The sequence below is a fragment of the Nipponia nippon genome, unplaced genomic scaffold, assembly GCF_047370975.1.
Source record: "Nipponia nippon isolate SJK-2023a ecotype South Korea unplaced genomic scaffold, ASM4737097v1 scaffold_7, whole genome shotgun sequence".
Lineage (NCBI taxonomy): Eukaryota > Metazoa > Chordata > Aves > Pelecaniformes > Threskiornithidae > Nipponia > Nipponia nippon.
Window position 1 is genome coordinate 31,951,110 of NW_028262391.1, and position 22,844 is coordinate 31,973,953.

The 22,844-nt window shown below is 50.4% G+C and overlaps 1 protein-coding gene across 5 annotated transcripts in view; it reads right to left on the bottom strand.

Annotated features, from left to right (window-relative positions):
• PLEKHG4 (pleckstrin homology and RhoGEF domain containing G4) overlaps nt 1-22,341 on the bottom strand; it is a 91,949-nt gene extending 69,608 nt beyond the window's left edge. For 4 of the 5 annotated variants that reach the window (XM_087740173.1, XM_087740172.1, XM_087740171.1 and 1 more), the window contains exons 1-2: nt 21,722-22,341; nt 6,193-6,390 (exon numbers count right to left, since the gene is read on the bottom strand). In XM_087740173.1, the coding sequence (XP_087596299.1) occupies nt 6,193-6,390; nt 21,722-21,724 (201 nt within the window). In that variant the 5' untranslated portion in view covers nt 21,725-22,341. Of the gene's footprint in view, nt 1-6,192; nt 6,391-21,721 lie in introns of those variants that run through there. The other variant, XM_087740174.1, reaches the window with a different exon arrangement.
• Nucleotides 22,342-22,844: the final 503 nt, after the last annotated feature.

Sequence of the window (22,844 nt, forward strand, 5' to 3'; positions counted from 1 at the left end):
ATTTTGGTTAAGCCAAATTGAAGAGCATGGAGCCAGGTAAAAAGCAACACTCATCTGGTGCTACCAAGAGCCTATACAAGACAGGTGGAGATGTTACATTGGATGCAGCAGCAAGGGATGGCTGCAACCTACCAGTGAACGGAAGAAGATACTGCTAAGTCAAAGCAGGAGAAAGGAGGCAGCAAATGAGGAAAGTATGGCAGGACCACAGAGAAAGAAGGCAGCAAGTCCCATCAGCAAGCTGTGAGGAACTACACTTAGCGCAACAGGGATCTCCTTGGTCCCAAAACGTAGCAGCACTCAGGACAAGTCTCAGACAAATCCCAATAAAGTAGAAGAACTGAAGTTTCATAGCTGAACTGACTTGACTCAATTATTTACAGCTTTATCACAACTTCAAAAAATAAAATCACTGCTTTGAACTTGATTCTGTCTGGGTAAAGTAAGATTTAAACCAAGCCATGACATAAGCTATCAGTTTCAAGATTAATTTAACCTTTCTGTCACAACAAGGGTTTAGATAGGATTCACCTGTATCGGATGCAATACTTAAATTAGAAAACTGTCACCTGGAAGCCCAAAGACTAGTATTGGCAGCATTAGACTTCAGACATTTTATCTTGTTTCTCTTACATGATCACATGGAAGTCTTGACAGAGAAGGCAATTTATAAAAATGCTGTATTCTGCAGGCCAGACAGATAAAAAACAAAGCAAAACAACTTTAATTCAAATATTTTGCCATATAGCAGAAAACCCACAGAACTGGAAGGAACCACCTGGATTCTTACACACCTTGAAACAACAGGTAATGGCATTAAATAATTTCTTTCCTATGTTCATCAAGCTTTACCTTCAGCCCAGCCAGGTTTCTTATCTCCACTGTACCTGATGCAAAGTTACTCAGAGGCTTGAAAGCCCAAATCATCCTTCAGATTCAATAATTCCTCCTCCTCAACGCTGGAGCTCATTCTCTGGATGTGTTCCCATTGCTTAAAACTATTAAGCCATGTCACATCATCTTAACACAGCTTCCTTGATCATCTCTTAGGCCTGCCTGAAGCACCTCCTTGGCAATGTTGGGGTTTTTTTTGTTTGTTTGTGTTAAAAAAGCAAACACATTTTTTGTTCCACTTTTTAATTGTGCAAAGCATTGCAAAACACTGCGTATAATGGCACCAACACTTCCAAACTGTGCTAGAAGCATCTCAAAGCTCACACTTGTCTTCCAGTCATGCCCCTGCAGTAACCCAGTCACCTGCTAGTTCTTCTTTTCAAACTGATGAACCCCAGTTCACAACAGAAATTCTGCCTATTACTTTGTTGAGGCACACACTTGCCCTCTGAATCAACCATCTATGAAAAATTAAGTACAAAGTTTTAGAGCTCATCTTATGTAATACACTTATCACCCTCCTCCTCCATGTTATTGCTCATGTCTCCCAGACTGGTTTCATCACAAATATCTGTTATATGCATACTCTTACTTTTTATGCCAAGGTCATGGATGAGAAGTAATGTGTGTCTTATGACTCCTGTCTCCAACTCAGTTTTCACTGCAGTACAAACACCCACCCTTTCACCAGTTTGTTACCCGTCTTGCAATACTTGCATAAACCTCCATCCCTTTGACACAGTAATTAATTTTCCACATGACTCCATAATAAATCCTTTACAGAAAAGATCAGACAACGAAACTTTTCTCTCTAGAGCGCGCTGTTTTATGAAAAAGGCTAGTCTTACACTACCTGTCATGGAGTAAACCACATGAAAAGATGTTATCCAGTTTTTAATGGGTCAGTTAATTCAGTCCTTTCTCAGTGCATGTTGTTGTACGCTCAGCTTGTTCTCTCCATTTTGTTACTAGCCCTGATTTAACAGAGTCAATAAAAATCCCTGTTATCAGACATGGAGCATTACATGGTAGCTTTTTCCATATTCCAGGATGGAGACCAGCCAGTCCCTTTTCTTTGACACAATCAATTCCATATCTATTTCAGTCCCAGCAGTTTTATTTCTGTTCACTCAGTGCAACTGCCTTACTGCTGTACCTACACGCTGTATCACTACTAAACTGAATCTCACTGTAGCTGTCATTTGTTTGAAGGATCATATTAATATTACCTTATATTCTAACCTTGAACTCAGGCAACTGCCCCCTCCCTTTCTTTCTTTAATAATTTAGAATTAAAAAGGCCTAAAATCTAACACAGAGTTGCCTGTACTTCCCTTAAAGGCACAAGGAGCTAAGCTTTACAGTCTTATGTTCTCATGCTTTCCGATCTCTAAGACACAGATGCCTCTACACCAGCTATTCCCTTTCTTGCGCAGCATGGCTGAATTAAGCAAACCAAGACCTCCTCTTACAGCACACGGGTTGCAGAAGTTGTTACTGACTTCAGCAAGTCTCGGGCCATATGTACTTTACTGACCTTTCCATCAGGCTCAAGACTCACCCAGCACCTCGGTCAATACAGCTTATATCTCTTACAGTAAGTGCCCAAGCCAAATATTTTGTACACAAGGTTTTAAACAATGTGCTATCTTCCAGAAGACACTATACAACTGCATCCTACACCAGACCACATCAACCCTTCTTCTGCCATTAGAATATTCCCTAGTAGGTACATTAAGGCCATCTATACCTAGGGCCTTTGGGGGAAAGAAGAGGCAGACCAAAAAAAAAGACCAGTTCCCAAAATACTACAGATAGTTTATATGACTGAAAAGTGAGAGACACCAGCAGCCGCAGCATAAACAAAGCTGAATTCTATCTGCACCTACCTAACAGAGTTTCTGTTAGACTAGATGCAGAGTAACCCATTTGGGGGCTATTTGTACATTAAGAAATCCAAAACCCAACCTCACTGCTTAGATGATCTGACAAGTGGAAGAAAACTCAGCAATAAAATCACCAAAACCAAAATGCAGAATGCATTGAAGTCCCTGGAAAACCTTACAAAGCCACAGTCTAAACTGCAGCAAGAGCTAGCGTAATGTCCAAGCAGGAATGTAAGTCCTTCAATAGCCTAAACATTTTAGAGTTTTAGAACTTTAGAAGTGGAGCATCCTCATGCCACTCCTGCTCCAAAAAACACCTTGAAAGGGAAGATTATGTGAAGAGGCTTATTTCAGTTGTTTTAACATTTCACTTTGAGGCTCAAGTATTTGCTTTTCTCATGTCCAATCACTACCAAGCCAAACCAGGCTCATCAGAGGAGTGCCAGGAACAGACTCTACACCTGGCAGTTGCAGACAGGAATAAAGCTGCCTCTGAGGAAAAGAGCTGGGCACCAATGACAAAGATGGCACAACGGTGGTAGCTCTTAGAGCTACGAGGATGGCTGGGCTGGAACGGACCAACAGTCCATTTAGCTCAGGATGTCATCAGAAGCCTGGGGCAAAATCTGGTTTCTTACTCTGTGCTGAGCAGAGACAGACCCCTTGGCACACCCCTCTATGCACCCTCCTCCAGCCCCTGGGGATCACTTACAGGCTATTGATTTTAATACACCAAGCTGAAGCCTATGACCTTGTCTAATGGTTCATGAAGACACTTACACTTTTGTCATTGCAGTGGCTGAAGGAAAAAAAAAAAAAAAAATCTAGGTCTCAAGATTTCCTACAGTAGCCATTCAGACAGCAGCTACTTCTTTTCCTTTTAGTGTGTTTAGGAAAAGCTCACATGGACCAGCTGAACTACAAACTAGGGAGGAAACATTGCTTTTGTTTAGACTCTCTAAAAAGCAGACAAAACTTTTAAAGAACAAGTAACAAGAAATAGCCCTGTGATTTCAGACAGTGAAGACAAAAGAAGGGGCACTCAATGGAGGTTTGAGGAAGAGAAAGAGTCCACAAGAAATGAAAGAAAGAACTTCCAGCAATAAAAATTCAAATGAGCAGCCTTCTAAAGGAAATATGGAATAACCTGGGCCCACCTATAAAGATAGTAAAAGGTACCTAGAGCTTCCCTTGACCTCCCTGTATTGCCCTTCTGAAAGCACAAGATCACGAGTCAAGGCCGCAAAGGGTCACAAGCAAGGAGGAAAGGCTCAAGGCATCCAGCTGTGCTCTTTGAGAGGCCTGTGCCTGCACTCTGCCTCTTGCTGCCCACTCTCGCAGACATTGCACACCTCAACAAAAGCCCCCAATACCTAATGCTGAGCCCTGGGCAGCCCCTCGCTGGAGGTAGCTGCCCCACAGACCTCACCAGCCCTGCACCTTGTGGCTCCTGGGCAGGCCAGGGAGTGCCAGGCAGGCCCTGAGCCCTCTCCCTGTTTCTGAGCCTGTGACAGGAGGGCGGCTCCAAGCACGGCTCCTGCCCCGCACCACCTCCCCAAACAGCGCTGCATGCGTAGGACAGCCCCACCATACTGGTTTCCCCCTCCAACAGGACACCTCAGCCAGCACCAACCCCCTTGCCTCCATGTCCCCTGGCCCCATGCTCCAGGCAGCCCCTGAGCCCCTTCAGGGCCCACCACCCTCACCTCTCCCGCCTCAGAGCCCCCCAGGGCCCACCACCCTCACCACCTCCTGCCTCAGGGCCCCCCGCCTCAGCACCTCCTGCTCTGACAGCCCCAGCTCAGCCAAGACCACCATGCCCATCAAGGCAGTCCCATGCTCCTATTGGCTGCTGCAGCCTCAACTGTCCCTCCCATTGGCTGCCAGGCAGCAGAAGGCCCTCCCCACCACCACACCCCTATCCCACAGGGGCCTTGGCCCTGAGGGCAGCCATGGCCTCACCAGCCCCTGCCTTGCTGCCCAGGGAGGAACAGCCCCCCTCACTACCCAGCAGACCCCCTCGCTGGCACCATTCCTGCAGGTCACCCCATCACTGCCCTGAACACGTCCCCTTTGGGAGAGCAGCACTGTGGGCCCAGCTCCCCGTGAGCCACGGGGGGCAGAGGGCTATGCGGAACAGCAGGCTCCGCTCGCAATCCAGGCTGCTTTCCTTCCCTCCCCTCCAGCACCTCACCTGCCCAGGGCACCGCCGGGCGCTTGGAAGCTGCTGAGATCTCAGGGAGTGGGGAAATTGCTTCCTCGCCTCCTTCGGTGAGGGAGGTGGTTTGGGGAAAGCCTTGCAAGTCTTGTAATAATTACCAGTTCATACAAATTAAAAACCTTTTGTTTCTTTAAAGGGGAAAACCACGCTATGCACCATTGCATTAGAAACTGCAGCTAGATAAGCCTATTAATAATTCCTATTTGAGTGTTCAGGGTGAGAGAGAGCAGCTTCCCAAAATCCTTACGCACAACCTTGGATCTTCCTGTACGGATTCACAAAGACATGGCTGGCACCAAGCTGGAGGCAGGTGACAATGCAGCAGGACAAACACTTTCAAGATGACCAGCTTCCAGGGGTTGTTATGTGGATCCATCGCATGTTATGCGTGTTTCCCCTGAGCATTTCACCTCCTTGAGACAAACGAGTAACTGACTATTTCAGCTTCTATTTAATATCTTTCCTCCTCCCAGAAGTCCTTTGCCCTCCACCATGAGGACTTCTATCAAAAGCCTGGCCGCACACACCCTCTAAGTTTAGAAACAAAAAGGCTAGAACGAACCCTAGTTTTAGGTTGTTGGGGTTGGTTGTTTTTTTTTTTTTTTCTTTCCGTCTTGCAAACTTTGAGCCAAGTTTGTGATGGAGGCATTTGACTCATCGTTTCTAACATTTTAGACTCCCAACAGTAAAGCACGTTAATCTTGGACTCGTTCTGGCAGTAAATATAACGTGACTCCTCGGGGCTACTGAGCCTTGCGACGGTTCCAGCAACCATCAAAGGGGAGCCGGAGCTCTGGGAAAAACACCGACTGGCAGCATTTCGCCCCGCACATCCTCCTGCCAGCGGCAGGAGCACGACAGCTTCAAACACAGGGCCAGGGAACGGCTAGGGTTAGAAGCCACCCGAGTCAGCCATATCCAGCAAACGCTTTGCTAAATCTCTTCCTCTGAATCTCTTAACCCTTCTGTTCGGTGTTCCTGGTTATGGAAGGTGAGGGCACCGCTCCACATCTGATCTCTGCACAGTTAAGCTTCAATAACAATTTCTCAACTGTTTCCTAATTGTCTGCCTGCCCTCCCACCTAGGCTGCTGTACACACGGCACTTTTTGCCAGCTGTTTTACATACAAGAGTAGAAAGAAAGCTCTCCAAGAAAGCCTTCGCAGGCCTTAGAGAGCATGATGTACTCACACAGGCATCCTGCTGAATGCACTGCAGGATGTGCTTGGCTGGAATCAGGAAGTCTATGAGGTAGCGCAGTCCATCCCCACGGTACGTCTTCTCCACCACATCAAAAACTTGGCACAGAACAGTGGCTGCGGTAGCCTCAAACGGAGGGTAGAGTGCTGATAACGTACTCTGAATGCAACCGTCCAGCGACTCTGAGTCCTGCCAAGAGAGAAAGTGTTAGCGGTACCACGGCACAATACGCCCCGGTGCCCTGACGAGCCCTACACCCAGGAGCGCAGCCATCTCCAAATGCAGAAGAGAAGATCAAAGGAGCAAACTGCTGTCCTTTCTAGTTTCTTTTGGCACTGATGATTCCAGGTAAACCAAAAAAAAGCTCTCCCAAAACGCGAGTGGAGCGCTCGCAGAATGCTGTGCACAGCGGCGAGATTTCCCAGCTTTTGCTTACGCAGCAAGTCCTTCTCCTGACTGCGCTGGGTGGGGCTGCTATTAAACCATTACCGCAGCACGTGAGTGCGTGCGAGCGAGCGAGAGTATCATGGGGTGGACAGCTTGGCAGGCCTCATGTTTCGGATACCCAGGGCTGGAGATGCCAGCCAGCATTCGGGTACATTAAAGCCCAGTGTTACGCTCCTCCATGGGCTAAGGGGAGTTGCAGGGGCAACAGTTGGGCTGAAGCTCCTCGGCCTGCTGCGCTCTGAAGTCCCTGCACAGAATAAGCTGCCAGAGTTGTTTGGTACTGGGGAAAGCTGCTCACCAGTGCAATTCCTCATTATTCAAAGCTGTTTGCCTCTCATGAAAGGCTCACTCTGGGAGCCAGGAATTTTCTGCAGTGAGATGCCTCACAACAGGATCCACAGACTGCATGTGAGCAGGGTTGCCTTTGGTGCCTGAGCCCGCACATCGATACGCAAGATGCCCGTTTCCTGCCCGGGGATTGGAGGCGATGGTTTCCCTGTTTCCACCGTCATTCAGAAGAGCCTGCCAGCCAGAGCCTGCCCACAGTGTCAGGACCAATTCCAGTGCTAGAGGCCAAAGTCTGATCTATTGCATGGGTGTAAATCAAGAGAGCTTGCCAAAAAATAATAATAAAAAAAAATCTGTACGCATCTGGGGAGAGGACCAGGGTCCCTCCTTTCCTTTCTATTTTAGAGGGGACCCCTCTGGCTAACTTACAGCCAGTGGGAGTGAGTTTTGCTACAAAACCAAATGAAAGTTTACTCAGGTGTCTGGCCAGATCCTCATCTGATCTAAATCCACCTCCCTTCACTAGAGACAAGGAAAACATTTCAGCCGCTGGCCCAGAAGCCCTACAGCCTCCTGCAGAACAGGAACAGCTGCATGGACATGCCTGAAAACATACCTCAGTCCCACAGCAAGATTGGGAGAGAAAGTTAAACAAAGCAGTGCCACAACAGCTTACACTGCCACGGGGGACCAGTAGGATGAAGGGATCAGGAGGAAGCAAACCGTCTCGCTGCTTCCGCTCCGAGGGAGCGGACGTTCATTGCTCCAGATACCTCCACTGGCTTGAGAAAATGCAACAGTCTCAGAGGAAGCCTAAACCAACCTGCAGCCAGAGCAGAGATTATGCTCCTCACGCAAGCCGTTCCATCTCTCGCAGCTACCCAGCTGAATGATCTTTAAATTCCTCCTGTAGAGGGTCAGGTGTTTTTAGCACAATATAAACTCCCTGCTCTGTTGTAAAGCTGTCTTCTAGGACAGCCTGCGGGATTGCACAGGAGAGATGAGGATGCCCAGGCAATGCCTCCACAATCCCTGCCTACACTGAGCTGGGAGAACACAGGTGACCGGCAAACCACACACTGCCCATGGCCTGGCACTGCTTCATTACTTTTTCTGCTGTTTCTCCTGATGTCAGCAACAAGCAAGGCTAAATGGCAGCAGGCTCCTCAAGTGTTTGCAACTCTTCTGAGAGACCAGCTGCCTCCTGCAATACCCCTCAAAGTCAATGCAACCAGATAAACAGAGGTTAAGGAGCTATTTTTCATATTCTTGACCCAAGGACTCAAAAAGCAGGAGGCCTATGTGCACACTTGCAAGTGCTGAATGCCAGAACCAAGCATTTAACCCTAATCCTAAATGGGCTGTTTTAAACAAGCTTCTTTCCACCCAGAAAAGAATGATATAAACCGCCAACTTTTATTCCATTAATTGAAATGGAAAGCCTGGAAATTCCCAGGCACTTCCTTCTCTGCAAGAACAGGTCTTCAGAGGAAAACTTCCAGATTGTAGAGGTCAAGAGAAAACTGCTGAGAGCTGACAGCTTGCAGCATTCTGCACAGTTCTGGTCAAGACCACCCCCACGCAGGGTGTGAGGCGAAGGCTCAGCTGAGTTCAGGAAATACAAGAAGAGAAAGCAGACCAATAGAAACTGTGGGATGAGTTGTACAGACCCAAAAGGACAGCCTAAATAAGAAGTCTTCCCTTTACATGGTATCCTGGACTTGCTGAAAAAGGCATGGAGAGGGCTGTAGGGCAGGCAAGCCCAACAAGAAGCCTCTCACAATTGGACATATTAATGATATTGCTAAATATTGCTATAACACGCTGAACATTACACATCGTTCCTCTCCGGTGCTCTTGTGAAATGACAGAGAGGCCAAGCGCAGCCAGCTGAAGGCGAGTGCAGCTCCAGTAACCTCTGTTGACACCAACCTGCCCCAGCAAGCGTCTGTGCCCTTGTCAAATAAAACTGGCCTTCACACAGGTGCTCTCCCACCCGGCACCAGCCACCACAGAGAGCCCAGCCAAGTGCTTGGACACACTATCACAGTAGTGTTACTGCTGGTAGCATTTGACCACAATTTCCCTCTGACCCTCCACAGGTTCAAAATCTCAGTCAAAACCAGCTGGCAGGGGTTCTGTGCTGTCTTCTGCCCCCATACCTCTTCCTCTGCTTGAGCAAAATTCTTTCAGATATCAATCCCCCCCAATGAAATTTGTTACATTTACTATTGCAAATAAAACAAAGAAGTCAATATTTGCACATGAGTCAGTGCATTGCTCTAAGGTTCTCACACCATTCCTGCTGCCTTAGCAAAGCCTTCACAAGACAATTATTAACATTGGCACTGAATCAAAAATCCTTTATATGGTTAAAATAAACCAAGTCGTATATTATCCTTCCTTTAGTAGAATACAGAATAACCATAGCCTGTAGCCATTGCAGAGCTCAGTGCTAACATTGCACTCCGTAGCACAGAGGCTTTATCTCTCTCTGGCTAGACTATACCATGGAGCCACGACAGCTCTGCAGGCTTTGAAGGAACAGAGAAAAGCTTTCAACCCCTACCACTTGGTAGAAAGAGGAGATGTTTTCACCAGTCTCTGCTAATTCCACATGAAAAGCCCCAAACAGGGGAGCAAATTCCCATATCCGATCGTGCTGCTCATGATTGTGGCACCAGCATCCTCGGACAGCTACAGAACAAGATTGGAAGCAGCCTCCCTGTGCCACAGATGAACGTGGAGGCAACACTGCTTTTCGGTGCTCCCGCCCACCCAGGGTGGTCTCCCAGGGATAGGTCCTGCCCAGGTGGAGGGTGAAACACAGCAGAGCCTTAGAAGTCACCTTGAAACACAGAGGGTGAAACATGGTGGAGCTTGGAGCCTGCAACAGCAGTAGATTTGCCTCCGATCATGGACTCATTAAACCAACTCACAGCCCTAGGGATGGGGCTGCTTATTTGTACTAATTAAGTTTCTCAGATTGCAGTGGCCTGAGGAAAGGGCCTCAGCAAGGGCTACAAGAGGCCACATGGTCCTGCTGTTCAATGCTGGAGTACAGACAGACAGCCTCACACATCTAGCCTGCGGGCAGTGCCTGCTGCCACACACGTGGAGGAGCCATGGTTTGGAGGCACAGGGAACTCATACGAACCAGCTCAAGACAGCAAGAGAAGGGGACAGCATCCTGCATTCCAGAGGCTGATAAACCCAAAGTCTAGAGCCCATCCTACCTACAAACCACATCCCTTATCTCAAGCAGGTGATGCAACCCCCAGCAGGCATGAGGAGAAACCTCTGCGACCCAGGATGAGGGGACAGTGCCCAGAGAGGAGAACAAGCTAAACCAACAAGGATCCAAGGAGAGGGCACTCCTGCCCCAGCACTCTTCCACTTCAGCCAGCCCACAGCAGCCCCCAAGAGCTGGGGGAGCCCAGCACAGGAGCGTCCTGGAGAAAGCAGCCTCCTCCAGGGACTGAAAATTTCAGGCTTCCCTGCCTCCAACAGTATTGCCACATCCCCCTCACGGGAAAGGTCCTGGACACTTGCTGCTTTTGAGCCACCCAGCACAAAGGCAAACAGGAGTGCTTTCCAACCAAGCCAGAGAGCATCTCCCCAAGCAAAATGTGTCTTGGGGCTCAAATGCTTCTTTGTCAACAGCACGGGAGGACCTATGAACTCCAGCTCACTGCCACCACTCCACCACACACTCACCACACCTCCCAAAAGAGAAATGCGCTTTTAAAATAACTCCTCTATAAATCAAGGCGCTAAATAAAACCCAGGTTAAGGTCACGTCCGGCCACACTGGCTTTCACTGCTCCTCAGCTGGGAGCCAGCTGCCGGTGCAGGGCCTGGAGCACAGCAAGGGAAGAGGAAAGCAGCATGTGGGGATGGTATGGGTTCCATGGGCAGAGCCCTGTAATGGAAACAACCCAGCATGGTCCCACCTGGGAGGGCAGGGGAGCAAGGAGAGCCCAGGAGAGCTTCACAGCTGGCAGAGGGCTTGGGTCTGAGTGGGGGCAGAAATGAGCAGGGTGTGTGTCATCATTCCCCACCCCCACCCCCAATATAATGGGAGCCACAGGTGCTGTGAAATGAATAGAGGGATAAAGATTGCTGTGGCAAAGCTCTGCTGCTCAGCTCTAAGAGCCCTTCTCCCCATCACAAAGTGCAGCAAGAACCAGGAGTCAGGGAGAGATGAGGTTACGAGCACCTGGGCAGAAGCCCAAAGCCAGGACTAACAAGCAGGCAGCAGGAAGAGGAGCCCAGATCAGTTACAACCCTGCTCAGCGGACATGTCTACCTCTCCCGGTGCAAGCAGCCACTGCAGGATGGTAGAGGAGCCTGCCAAGAGGCATCTGGAGTAATCAGGAGCTTCTTGGGCTTTTCTAGGTGCACTGATTGAATTTTCCCCCTACCTTTGTGGGCACAGAGAGCGCTACATAGCAGCTCCAGCCACTGGGAACTCCTGCCATGCTACATTTCTTTCTGACTCAAGACTAAACTTCTTCCTCTTTGGGACATGCTGCTCACCAATTAAGATTGAACCCTGGAGAGCCTCCTACAGGTTTGGAAAACAAGTCAGCCTGCCTAGGGAGCAGAGAGAAGATCCCCAGGGCTACACACCTTGCGCAGCATCAGAATACCTGCGCTCTCCCAGCAAGCGCCTGGGACAGCAACTCAAGTGGCTCAGGACAACACAAGTCAGTGCAGGGAAGGGCTGCAATGTTGCTGGACCCACACAGGCCCACAAAGCCTCGGCATCATTTTCTCTACAACTCACCCAAGCACCTTGCTGAGAAGTCAGTGTCTTGCTCAAAAGAATTTTTTCTACAAAAAGCTGAGTCTCAGTCAAGGAGAACATGAAGAAGAGGGACAGATCTTCCCTGCTGACAGCCCAGATGCTGTTTGAAGACTCCTGAAGACCATCAGCATGGTGATGCCAGACTAACTGTTTGACTTACCCATGACTTATGGCAGACAACAGTCCTTTCTAGTGGGCTGGACTGGCCCATGTAACACACTGAGGATTCATCTTGCAGCAGGAATTTAGCTAAAGGATCTGCAGCTCTGCTCTGAGAAACCTAGACCTCCAAAGTACAAAACTACATATCCCAACGTGCCCCAGTTAAATCCAGCGCTTGCTGTGGCTTGACAGAGCAAGGGGCATAGCTGGGCAGTGGAGCAGAGCCCGGAGAGGCTGCAAGCACAGCGAGCAGTGCCTGTGGTATGCCCAGCTCTGAGTCACCGAGTGTCTCAGCTCCTGCTCAGCAGGGAGGCCTTGCCAGGAGCTCTCACAACTTTCCCCTCCTTCTGATGGCTGCCCGGAGCCTGGCCACGTCCTGCATGCACCCATTTTCTCCCCTCTTGCCCAGGTACTGACAAGACAGCGTGAAGGCGGGACAGAGGAGACCAGAGTCTGCAGAGGTGAGGGGGAGAGATGATCCAACCCTCCCACACCCCAGAACTGGAAAGTAGAAATAACAGAGAAACTGGGAAGAGGCAGAGCTCCAAGCAGCACAGCGCCTGCCTGCGGCCCCCAGCCAGCTTTGGGACTGGAGGAAAAGGAGCACACAGCAGGCGCTGAGCAGGGCTGGGTTAGCTGGTCCCTCTGCCAGTAAAGGCTGCCGTGCTGCGCCGCTTGGCTGGGGCTGCTCAGCTCTCAGCTGACGTAAGAAACCTCATTTCCAGTAAAAACAGACCTCTGGGTTTTCCATGAAGCCTTTCCACTTTCTGACACAAAGCTAAAGCCAGGCCGCTTTGCCTTTAAAAACGAGACATTTCTCCGTTCAAAAAGGTCCTTGGCTAAAAACAAGGGTTGTTTTTCTGACAAAATTTGAGATTTCCCACTCCATTTCTGCAGGGAGGAGAACCCTCCCAGCTCCGTTTCCTGAGCTGCTCAAATCACAGCAGCCATGAGTTCAAGAGAGAAAAATCTTCCCAGAGCAAGTGCCAGCTCCCCCCTCTGCTGCTCGCTCTGAGGCTCAGGGGGAGGCTGGGAGGAGGGCGCCTGCCTTCGGCACCCTGCCTGCCTCTGGATGTTTTTGCTAAAATAATGTACTATTAAGTGATGCAGATATAAAGGTAGGGCATTCACACTGCTGTTATTACACCACCTTCCTGTGAGATAACCAGGAATGGCTTTACCTGCTCTTTGGGCTATTGTTTCAGGCTTTTCAGGGAGAAAAGCACAGCACCCAGTTCCACTTGGGAGCAAAGTGTTTGCAGGCTCACCCAGGCCAGCTTTGCTCGCAGGCTGTACCTCTGAAAGTGAGCTGCCTTCTGCACGCCACTGTGGGATCCTTTGCACAGGGCCCAGCTGTAGTCCAGCTCAGCTCCCCTGCTGCTGGGGCAGGCAGGACGGCTCCACAGCCTGTGGATAAACCAGCTCCTACAGCCTCGCAGGGAGTGGTGCTCCGCAGATGGAGCTCAGAGAATCATTTCCAGATGCCTCCCTCTGTTCCCTCGGCCCTTCTCCGGGTTGATGCGGCCGTGGCAGCCAAAGCAGTTCCTACTGGGTAGCGCACAGGATTATCATTCCAGGCACTGCAGGAAAACAAGCGCTTGGAAGCGATTAACTCATGATCTCTCATGTAATTAAACAAAGGGAAAAATGATGTATTTGCTTTTCAGCTCTGAGGTCCCGCTTCTGTGCGTGCTGTAGGTCTGGGCATGCTTAGCCGGTGAGAGGCAGCCCTAAAGCTGGGTGATGCCCCCGCCAGCCCAGGGCTGGTTTGTTTTCACTCAAGGGGGACATCCCAGATTGCTTTGAAAGCAAAGCATGACCTCCTGTGAGCGTCGAGCTTTGGAGCTAGTGCACAGCTACATCAACGCTGTCCTCATGGCAGGGCAAAATGCAGGCAGTAGTAGAGGGTAGAGGCAACCTGGTACAGGCAGCCACATCCATGTCTGCACCACGCTTCAGGTGGCCAAACGCAAATGTTGGCATACAGCAACATGTCACCTGGGCCTGCTCCCCTGCCCAAGAGCCCTACAGCTCAGCAGGATGTTTACATGGGTCTGATACAGCAACACAAGAAACAAACCTGCTCTTAACGTACCCAAACCCCAATATTCATCCTCGCCAAAAGACGTATCCCAGTGCAGCCCTTCGGGAAGGAAAGCCTGTGCACCAGGAGAAGCAGGGCCTTCCCCAGCCCTTCACTTACCCATGTCCCCAAGGGAAGCTGGACACATGCAGTGGCTTGCACAGCAAGCTCTCTGCTGTTTGACCATCTCCAGACGCGGCTGGGGAGCCAGCCTGACCAAACACTGCTCCCCAAAGAAAATGGCATCATGTGCATTCAGACACAGCAGTCCGGCACCTATTCTCAGCAGAGCTCTATATTCACGTTAGTCCTCTCTACCCTTTCCTTTAGGTTTTCATACTCCAAGTTCTCTGGAGCAGGGCCTGTGGCTTTCTCCCTTGCCAGTGCAACACCCAGCACATCAGAAAAGCTGCTGACAACTGCTGAACAGATTAGAGAGGCCAAACTGGGGATGAAACACTGACCCACAATCCAAGAAAGTCCTCTTATAGTCAGAGAGGAGCAGAACTGGGAAACGGAGATAAGCCTTTCCTCACAGGGACGTGTCCCGCTCATAACTGCGCTCTCAATGAACTGAGCAGAAGGTAGGTATTATCCAGAGCAAGGAATGAGCCCCTGTTCCCAAAGGTCTGTTACTTTCTATTAGCAACAGATCAGGGAGATGATATAGGTTTTTAAAGGGCATGTGAGAGAACAAACCAAAGCCCTGTCCTTAATCAGACATCTTCCAGCTGAAACGAGGGCCTGCAAGTGGATGAGAAGAGCTGTGTATAAAATACCATCCTACAGCTGGAGACCAGCTTATTTTTGTTTAGTTTAATCAAGGGATTAAGCCCTTAATCTGAAATAACTGTCTAAGCACAGATTTTTTAAAAATATCATTGGCATAGATCTAACCATGCAATTAATTAACAAAGCTGTACTTAGTGTGATGCAAAGCTTTGGGTACTTTTAAAACACCCTTCACAGCAACAGACTCGTGCTGGAAGAGCATAAGCACGTGGCAGCTGTGGTTTCATTGCCCAGCATTAGCCACATATGCCTCCCCACCTCCTAGAGATCTCCCCAGGGCAGAATTGTGTCCCTCTTCGCTCCCACCACCAGACTGCATGGGCTGCCGTGGCTTAGGCACCAACACTCTGGCCATGGCACCATATGCCATGGTCCAGCCAGGGATCTATATGTTCAAAGCATCATGTTCCTACAACAGGCTCGGACAAGGCTTGCTAAATCCTGTTAGATATCACAGACAGAGCCAAGAATTTCCCAAGCCACTTCTACACAAGACAAGTCCTGGGACATTACAACAGGCTCCCTTTCTTTACAAGGCTCTTCTTGCAAATGCACTAAAAATCTTTCTCTTCAATATCCAACAGAAGAAATTGCCTGAGCTCATTCATCTTACTATTAGCTACAGTATTTGCTCCACTCTCAACTTCAGGCATTGGCATCCATCTCACAAACCAACCTGAGCCGTAGCATCTGGTACCCCTTACTGTTTGTGCCTAACGCCGACCAAATAACAGGGCACTCTAGGCAGATGAAAGATTTGTTTATACCAGCCAGCTATAAAATACCCTGGGTAAGTTCTTAGCCAAACAGGTCAGCTCATTTTAACACCTTTTAGTCAGAGGCATTAGGCCATAGCCAACACTTTGTGTTCAGACACCCATCTGGGGGCATCTTATAACAGATGGGCAGCCTCCTGTGCTCAAAGGAAAAATGATAATCCTTCAGCAGGACAGCTGACAAGTGCCAGAAATGAGCTTCACAGGGTCAGCATTTAGATTATTGCTTATGGGCCAGCATGGTATGCGTTCTGAGCTCAAGGCCGAGGCTGGATCACATTCAGATCCCACCACTTCCTCTGCAAGGTGCAGAAACTGCTGGACAGACTCCTGTGGGGACTGCTGGATTCTCCATCTCTTGCAACCTCCATATCTGAGCATGGACATCACTCAAAGATTGTGTTTTAGTTAAAAGGGAGCTCCCAGACTCAATGTGGGAGCTAGGTAACGCTCTAAGGTCCCAGTATCCCATAACAGATGAGCCGTAGTTCCTTTTGGCCTTAAACACTCTGTATTACCATATGCTCATGAAATACAGGTCCTGCTACGTCAACAGGGAACAGGAACCGCTCTGAAGCCAAGCGGCAATTCCAGGAGGGGCTGGCTGATCGCATGAGAAAACAGTAAGTGCACAAGGACCCTTCCTTGAAGCAGCACATCCCTGCACGCCTTTGATATGAGAAAGCAGCTGGCAACAGCTATCAGATGCTACCTCTGAGGAAGAGGCTGTGAGGAAGGATGAGCCAGAAGGACAGATCAGGCAGCCTCGAGATGGCTATGGCTATGCTGCTCAGCCCTGGGCCACTGCAAGAAGCATCAGTCTGTGTCCCGCAGGGGGAAGTGCTCCTGGTCAGAGGGACCCAGATTTGCTCCAAGACTCTCCGAGCTCGCTGGGGAACAGACACACGTGTGCTCAAGCTCTCCCGCCCCTGAGCAGCCAAGCCTGAGACTTGCAGTCAGATGAAAACATTTCCCCTATATTCGGATACAGTGCTAAATGCATGCCTCCTGGAAAGCTAAGTAAATCAATCATAAATTCAGGGCACTGCTTTTACTAAACTCCTGAGTTAGAAAGGAGTAGACACAGGCTTTTAAAGCTATTCCCTTTATAGCTTTTTTTTGAAACAGAAAACAGTCTCACGTGTCCCATTATTTCCATACATATCAAAGGAGGGTGGAGATTTAACTAGCGATTTCTAAAAGACATCTTTGTGCACAGAAGGGATGTATGCCAAAACGTGGGTGGTTATAAGCCCAAACACAAAGGAGAATACATCCACAGGCATTTTCCCCCTTGATCCATTAACGGGTCTGCATACCAGCCTCCTGAGCATATGAGAAGGACCTTGTTCAAAAGGTAAATGTATTCAGAAAGATGACAACAGACAGCAAATAATCTACATCCTTTAACCGTGCTGGAGACTCAGCAGCGCTAGGTTTTTGTTGGGAGTCACTGAGATTTGACAGGCAGCCTCAGGGAAGGTATCCTCCTGATGGAACCTGCTCGGGAAGCCTCGCAACTCAGTCTGCTGCAAACACTGCCACACCTAACGCAGTCTGCAAAGCTCAAGGCAGACACCTAGCTCAGATCATCAGAACTCCTGCAGCTTCTCCTCCCTGCACCATGCAAACCACCATCCAGCCACAGCATCGCATCGCATCGCGTCCCATTGGGGGTGACCATAAGGCCCCATGGAGCTTTCCCTCTACCACATCCACTCATGTCCAGGAGGAGCACATGCAAGCCTTTGGCTGGTCCCCATTGGTCTTCAGCTGAGCCATTTGATTCCATTCAAATCAATGGCTGGTTGCACCAGCTGGAGCAAGGGTTCATCCTGGACATCCCAGACTGATGGCAGGATGGGAAATTTGAGCAGGCAGACAGACTTTCAGATTCATTCTGTGCTGCTTTGATCTTGGAAGTTTCAACTTGGTGTCCAGCAATGCAAAAAATGGGATATGTATGAAACTAGCCAGGAGCACTTACCACAAGAAAGGCCCCGGTTTTTTGTCCTTTTTTTAAATGAAAGACTAGGCCAGACAACAGAGATGAGGCACTCTGTGCAGCAGAGAGGTATTAGCACGGTCAAACCCTCAAAGTCAACAAGGGCATGTCCATTCACTTCTCTGAGTTGCAAGCCAGGTATCACGAGTGGTGTAGAAAGCATGGCACAGTGCATCCCACCACCAGAGGTGGGCAGCTTACCCTAGCAGGCTATCCTTGCTTTTTATTGCTCTTCAGTTAGCAACACATCTGATCCTGGTACTACTAGTTGCTTTTTCAGACCTTGGCTACATTCAGCTCTGCGGGACAGGAACTGGGGAGTCCCGCATGGGTAGAGAGACAGGAATAGGAACAAAAGGTGCTCTGACATTGAGTGTCCACAGGTAGGTTGTTTATAGCTTCTGCAGAAGACACCTTGACTGTTTTAATAGAGATTTTTCAGCTCTTTGTTACTAAAGGGGACTGTAGCCCCTGTGTCTGCAACTTCCACCCACACTCGGCACCGATGCTTGGTTTTAAGCTGCGCTCACAAGTGTATCGGATGGTTCAGTTTTGCACAGCTCAGTCGCAGACAGGGATAACCCTGTTTGAGGTGAAGCTAGAAAATTAGGCTCTGGGAGCTGAGAAGCCGTGACTCTGCTCTAGTGTTTAGAGGCAGACATGCTGGCTGGCTATCTTTTCTGAAGCGACCAGCAGCAAGATGCTCACGAGGCTCTCATGCTGTGATCTCTTCTGCTAACTTCCCACCAAGGAGCAGGGTGCACTGAGCAAGGTGTGCCCTCAGGGCTAACTGCACATGGGGGTAGATGGCCAGCAGCATAGCCAGAGGTGGTTATGCTGGGGGATGCCGATTTTCAGAAAATAAGTGCCAGCACTGAGCATACAGTCCTCCTTGGACACCCGCAGCATCTCACTATAAACACTTGTTTTCATTCTCACCTGGTACTAGAACACATTTGGTGAATGCTGAGCAGAGATGCATGGATGCAGCTGGCCTGCCACCTGCATTTAGCCATCATTTTAGTTGTTACAATGAACAGCACATTCAGCTGCCCAGCGTTTTTGGAAAGAAGCTGGGCATTAAGCACAAGTTGTCACCCTTGTTACCCCAGAGAAGATGCTTTCAAACCACTTCCATGTGCTCAGGATTACGTCTCTGGGCTTTGTCTGTGTTCCAACGTTTTGCTCATGGCTTTGGCACAGAAATAAAGAAAGAAGATCCCCAATGCTTAAAGCTCCTTGTGATTCCCAGACTCATTTCCTTCCCACCCCAGGAGAAGACATAACCAGAGGATAAAAGAAAGACTATCTTTTCTGCTGAAATCCATCCTCTCTCCTGCCAGCATAGAAGTGCCACCTGAACTTCTCTGCAGGAAGACACCAGCGTTTGCACATCTCGTGATACACACAGGCCCTGCTCTACACATTTGCATGATCACTGGAGACTTGAAGCATGCCACCATATGAGAGGAACAGCCCAGGCAAGTCCAAGATTCACAGTTACAGGAGCCTCGCTGAACTCATGTGCTGGGTCCACGGTGCCCCAGTTACCATTGAAAAGCAGCAGCAACCACCCTAGTAAGGATGCAAAAGCAGTCCTGGGCTCCCTGGCCACCTGCTGCAGCTTGAGCAACTTCCCGGAGAGGAAGCTATCCCTCACAGCCTGGGGACAGAGGCCAGGAACCAGACCCCCGCACAGTGCAGTGGAGGAGCAGGGCTATTGCTCGCTTTGCCTCCAGCCAACCCACCCAAGAGCACAGGGTTTTGCACCTGCTTGGATGAAAACTATTCCTTAAGTGGGCGGACTGTGGTCTGGCTGTACACCTTGACCATCTCCTGTGCCCCATCCAGCAGCAGGCACCAGGTGAGGTGAAGCCCACTCCCTCTGCCACAGAGGAGAAATCCCTACCAGGGAAGAAGGGCAGATCCCCAGCCATGAAAGCCATGATGGGATGAGGAGGGTAGACAGAGCCCAGCCAGGCTCCTGCCTTGCTCACACCATGGGGTTTTCACAGCTGCAAAAGTCAGTTCTAGTGGAAGTGGGCTACTTTGGCCTAAGGTACCTTACACATTGGGTGCTTTAGGCATCCTCCAGCTGCAACAACCCTATGTACCCATACACATACAACATCATCCATAACACTGAAACATGACTGACACCCTGTGAAGAGGAATCACCTGCTTCACGCAGAACAGGGCAGCCAGCAGTTGCACCATGCCAGACTCCCATCAGGAGCCAAGCCTCTGAGTCCTGCAGACTGCCAGAGGCCACGGGGAAGTCTCATGCAGGCGAACAGACTGACCCGTATTTACTTAGATCCAAATCTTTTGCCTGCAGCGTTTGGTTGATTCACCAGGACACCAAAAACTCAAGTCAAACAGAACAGCTTGGAGCTACAGTCACAACTCGGCCACTCACAGATCACACCTCCTGAAATGCGGACTGGTCTACCATGACATTGAGAACTGACACCTGCCATGGACCGCAGGTAACCATGGTGTGGCCAGTGCCCATTGCTGGGTCTGTGGCAGCTTGGCACCTGGTTCCTGCTCCTTGCAACTGCCTAGCCTGACCTCAGCACCTGAGAGGCACATGATCCCTCCTCAGCAGTGATGCATGGTCCTTGCACACCCACAACCCAACCGTGGCACCTGGGCTTGCCCTGACACTGCTCCACACAAAGGCTACTGCTTCAGACAGCTTTTGCATCACACAATAAAACAAGGTGAAGAACCTAAACTGGTGATGAAGCACTTGGGAATCAGAAAGTCACCTCCAGCCTGCAGGAGCAGAGTAGCAGCAGACAGTCTTTGCCCTAGGTCTCTCAGAGCAGAGCTTCACAAGCACTGCTCCAGCCCCCATGGCAAAATGCAGCCCATGGGACTGCAAGGGATGGCACCCACCCTGCACAGCCCCAAGCAGCGCTCTCCTTTGATTTCAACTTCATACAATAATCCACATAGACCAAAAATTGCTGGGAACACGCTAGGCATGGGGTGAGGGAAAGAGCTCTCCTGACTGGGGCAGGGAAGTGGAAGAAGTGAGATGCCTGCAGGCCTCCACAGCAGGATGGGAGAGGGGAGCACACCACAGCTCTGATATAGGCATGTGAGGGTACAGAGAGCCACAGCGTCCTCAGCAGAGGAGCTGGAAGGTGGCAAAGGGAATAGACATTGGTCTGAGCTTAGCTCAGGTTACAGAAGCCAGAAGTTGGGCGACTCTTCCTTCAATGAAAGCCAAGCTTCTCCAAGCCCAGAAGCTGAACTTCTAAGAAAGAGCAAGTCACTGCCAGGCATAGCAGCAAAGCAAGCTGCTTGTCCCCCTCACGGACTTTGTTCTGTCTGCTATGGAGAAGCAGCCCATGACACAGCAGGACACATCCAGGAGATTTAGGGCTGCTGAGCACACGGATGCCAGCCTGAGCCCAGGAACAAACCATCAGAAGCCAGACTGGTGCTCAGTGGGATCTCACCACAGGGCTAGCAATCCCTCTAGCCTCTGCCACCCCAGGGCTGGGCACCTCGGTTTGCAGGGCAGTGCCAGTGGGGCTGGGCAGGGAACTGCACTGCAGCCACTCCCAGGGAGACAGGGTGCTCTGCTGCCCGGCTGGGCTCGCCAGTCTCTCCACTCCCCAAACAAAGATCCCCACGTGCAGAACTTGACACTGAAAGGGGGAGATCCTCACACAGCTCTGGGGATTTCTCTGAATCCCTGGATGCCCACCCTGGGCAAGACAAAATAAGCTGATGTTCTCCCCTTCCCCGGGCTTTGCAAGGGGACAGTGCCCACAGCCACGGAGCAGGACCGGCAAAGAGCGAGGGCAGGAGGAGAGCCCAGCATCCGAGTAGCGCGAAAGACAGGGCCCTGCCTGACCTGCCCTGTCCCAGCCCCTTGCTCCAGGGCTGTGCCCCCACTAGAGACCCCACAGGGGACCAGTGCCAACAAGAGCCCTGTGTCCCTACAGCCACCGTCCAGGGCTGGCACCCCAGGGCACAGCGTGCCATATGAGTAACGGGAAGTTCCAGAAGAGTGGTTTCCCACTCCTGGCGTTAGTGCCGTGCACTGGCTCCAGGCAGGCTGCCCTGATAGCAGCTCCATCCCGCCACACAGCCCTGCTCGTGCCCAGGGCGAGAGCCCTTTGCAGAGATTTCCTTACCATGCTCCTGGCCTCCTTTATTCCCTCTCACTTCCAAAGGCAGCGTTTTTTCTCTTTTTCCTCCATGTGTGCGACGGGGCGTCTCCTCTCCCCTCCGACGTGAACCACCAAAGCACTTTGAGTTCTGGACTGTAATCCAAGCCCTCACCGCCCCCAGCACAGCTCCAACTAATCTAACTCATGACACTACCGGCGCTGAGCAGGGGACCTCGAAGGTTTCTCTGACAGCCAACTCCAGCGCTAGACAGCGGAGGGGCATAGCGAGTGCAGGGTGCCGCGTTCCCCAGCCCTGCAGAGACCTTATGGACACAGGCAGAGCCAACAACACTCGCAGGCTGCTTGTTACGGCATCGCTGCTATCTGCGTCCCTCAGAGTGCGCCTGGCCCTCCGCACAGACCTGCTTAATGCAGATGCTCTGTGGCAGGGAGCTGCCTTCACCCATGAAGATCTGAATAGCTGCGAGAGGAGAACAAGCCCACGGCAGGCATCCCGAGAAGGTCTCCAGCTTCCCAAAGAGGTTTCCAGCAAAATCCTCCCCCCGCCTCCTTTTGGCTTGGTTTTCTCTAAGTCTAGAGAAGTTTCCCTGCTCCGCAAGATCCTGAGGCAGCGCTGCAGGTTAAGCAAAATGCCGAGAAATACAAAAAGAGTGCTCTGAAATATTTTTTTCTAACTTCTAGAAGGGAAACAGAGAGGCAGTGACCGCTTCAGGCAACAGCGACAAACTGCATTGGTATCAGGCAAGAGATGTGGAGACCTCACCCCCTCCCAAAGGAGGAAGTAATTTAACATGGCAAGTTTCTCCACCCCTCCATTAATTGTTTAAGATGGCCAGGGGCCAAAATACTGCCCGAGCAGTGGGAGCAGTGGGGAAGGTCACCAAACAGGCAGACAGCAGCCTACAGAAGTGACGACGGGAAAGGGTAGAGCCACAGAGGTGGAGAGGGAGGGGAGAGGCAGGTGCCGCTGGGCATCCCAGGATCTGCTGACACACAAAGGCTTTGTGTAATGGGAAGTGGGACGGGAAGTGACATACAGGCGAAGCCCCGGAGCCCTGGACATGAGGCGCAGGGCCTGGAAGAAGGACTTTGGACTGGGAGCTGCCCCCCCAGCCTTGGCCAAGCA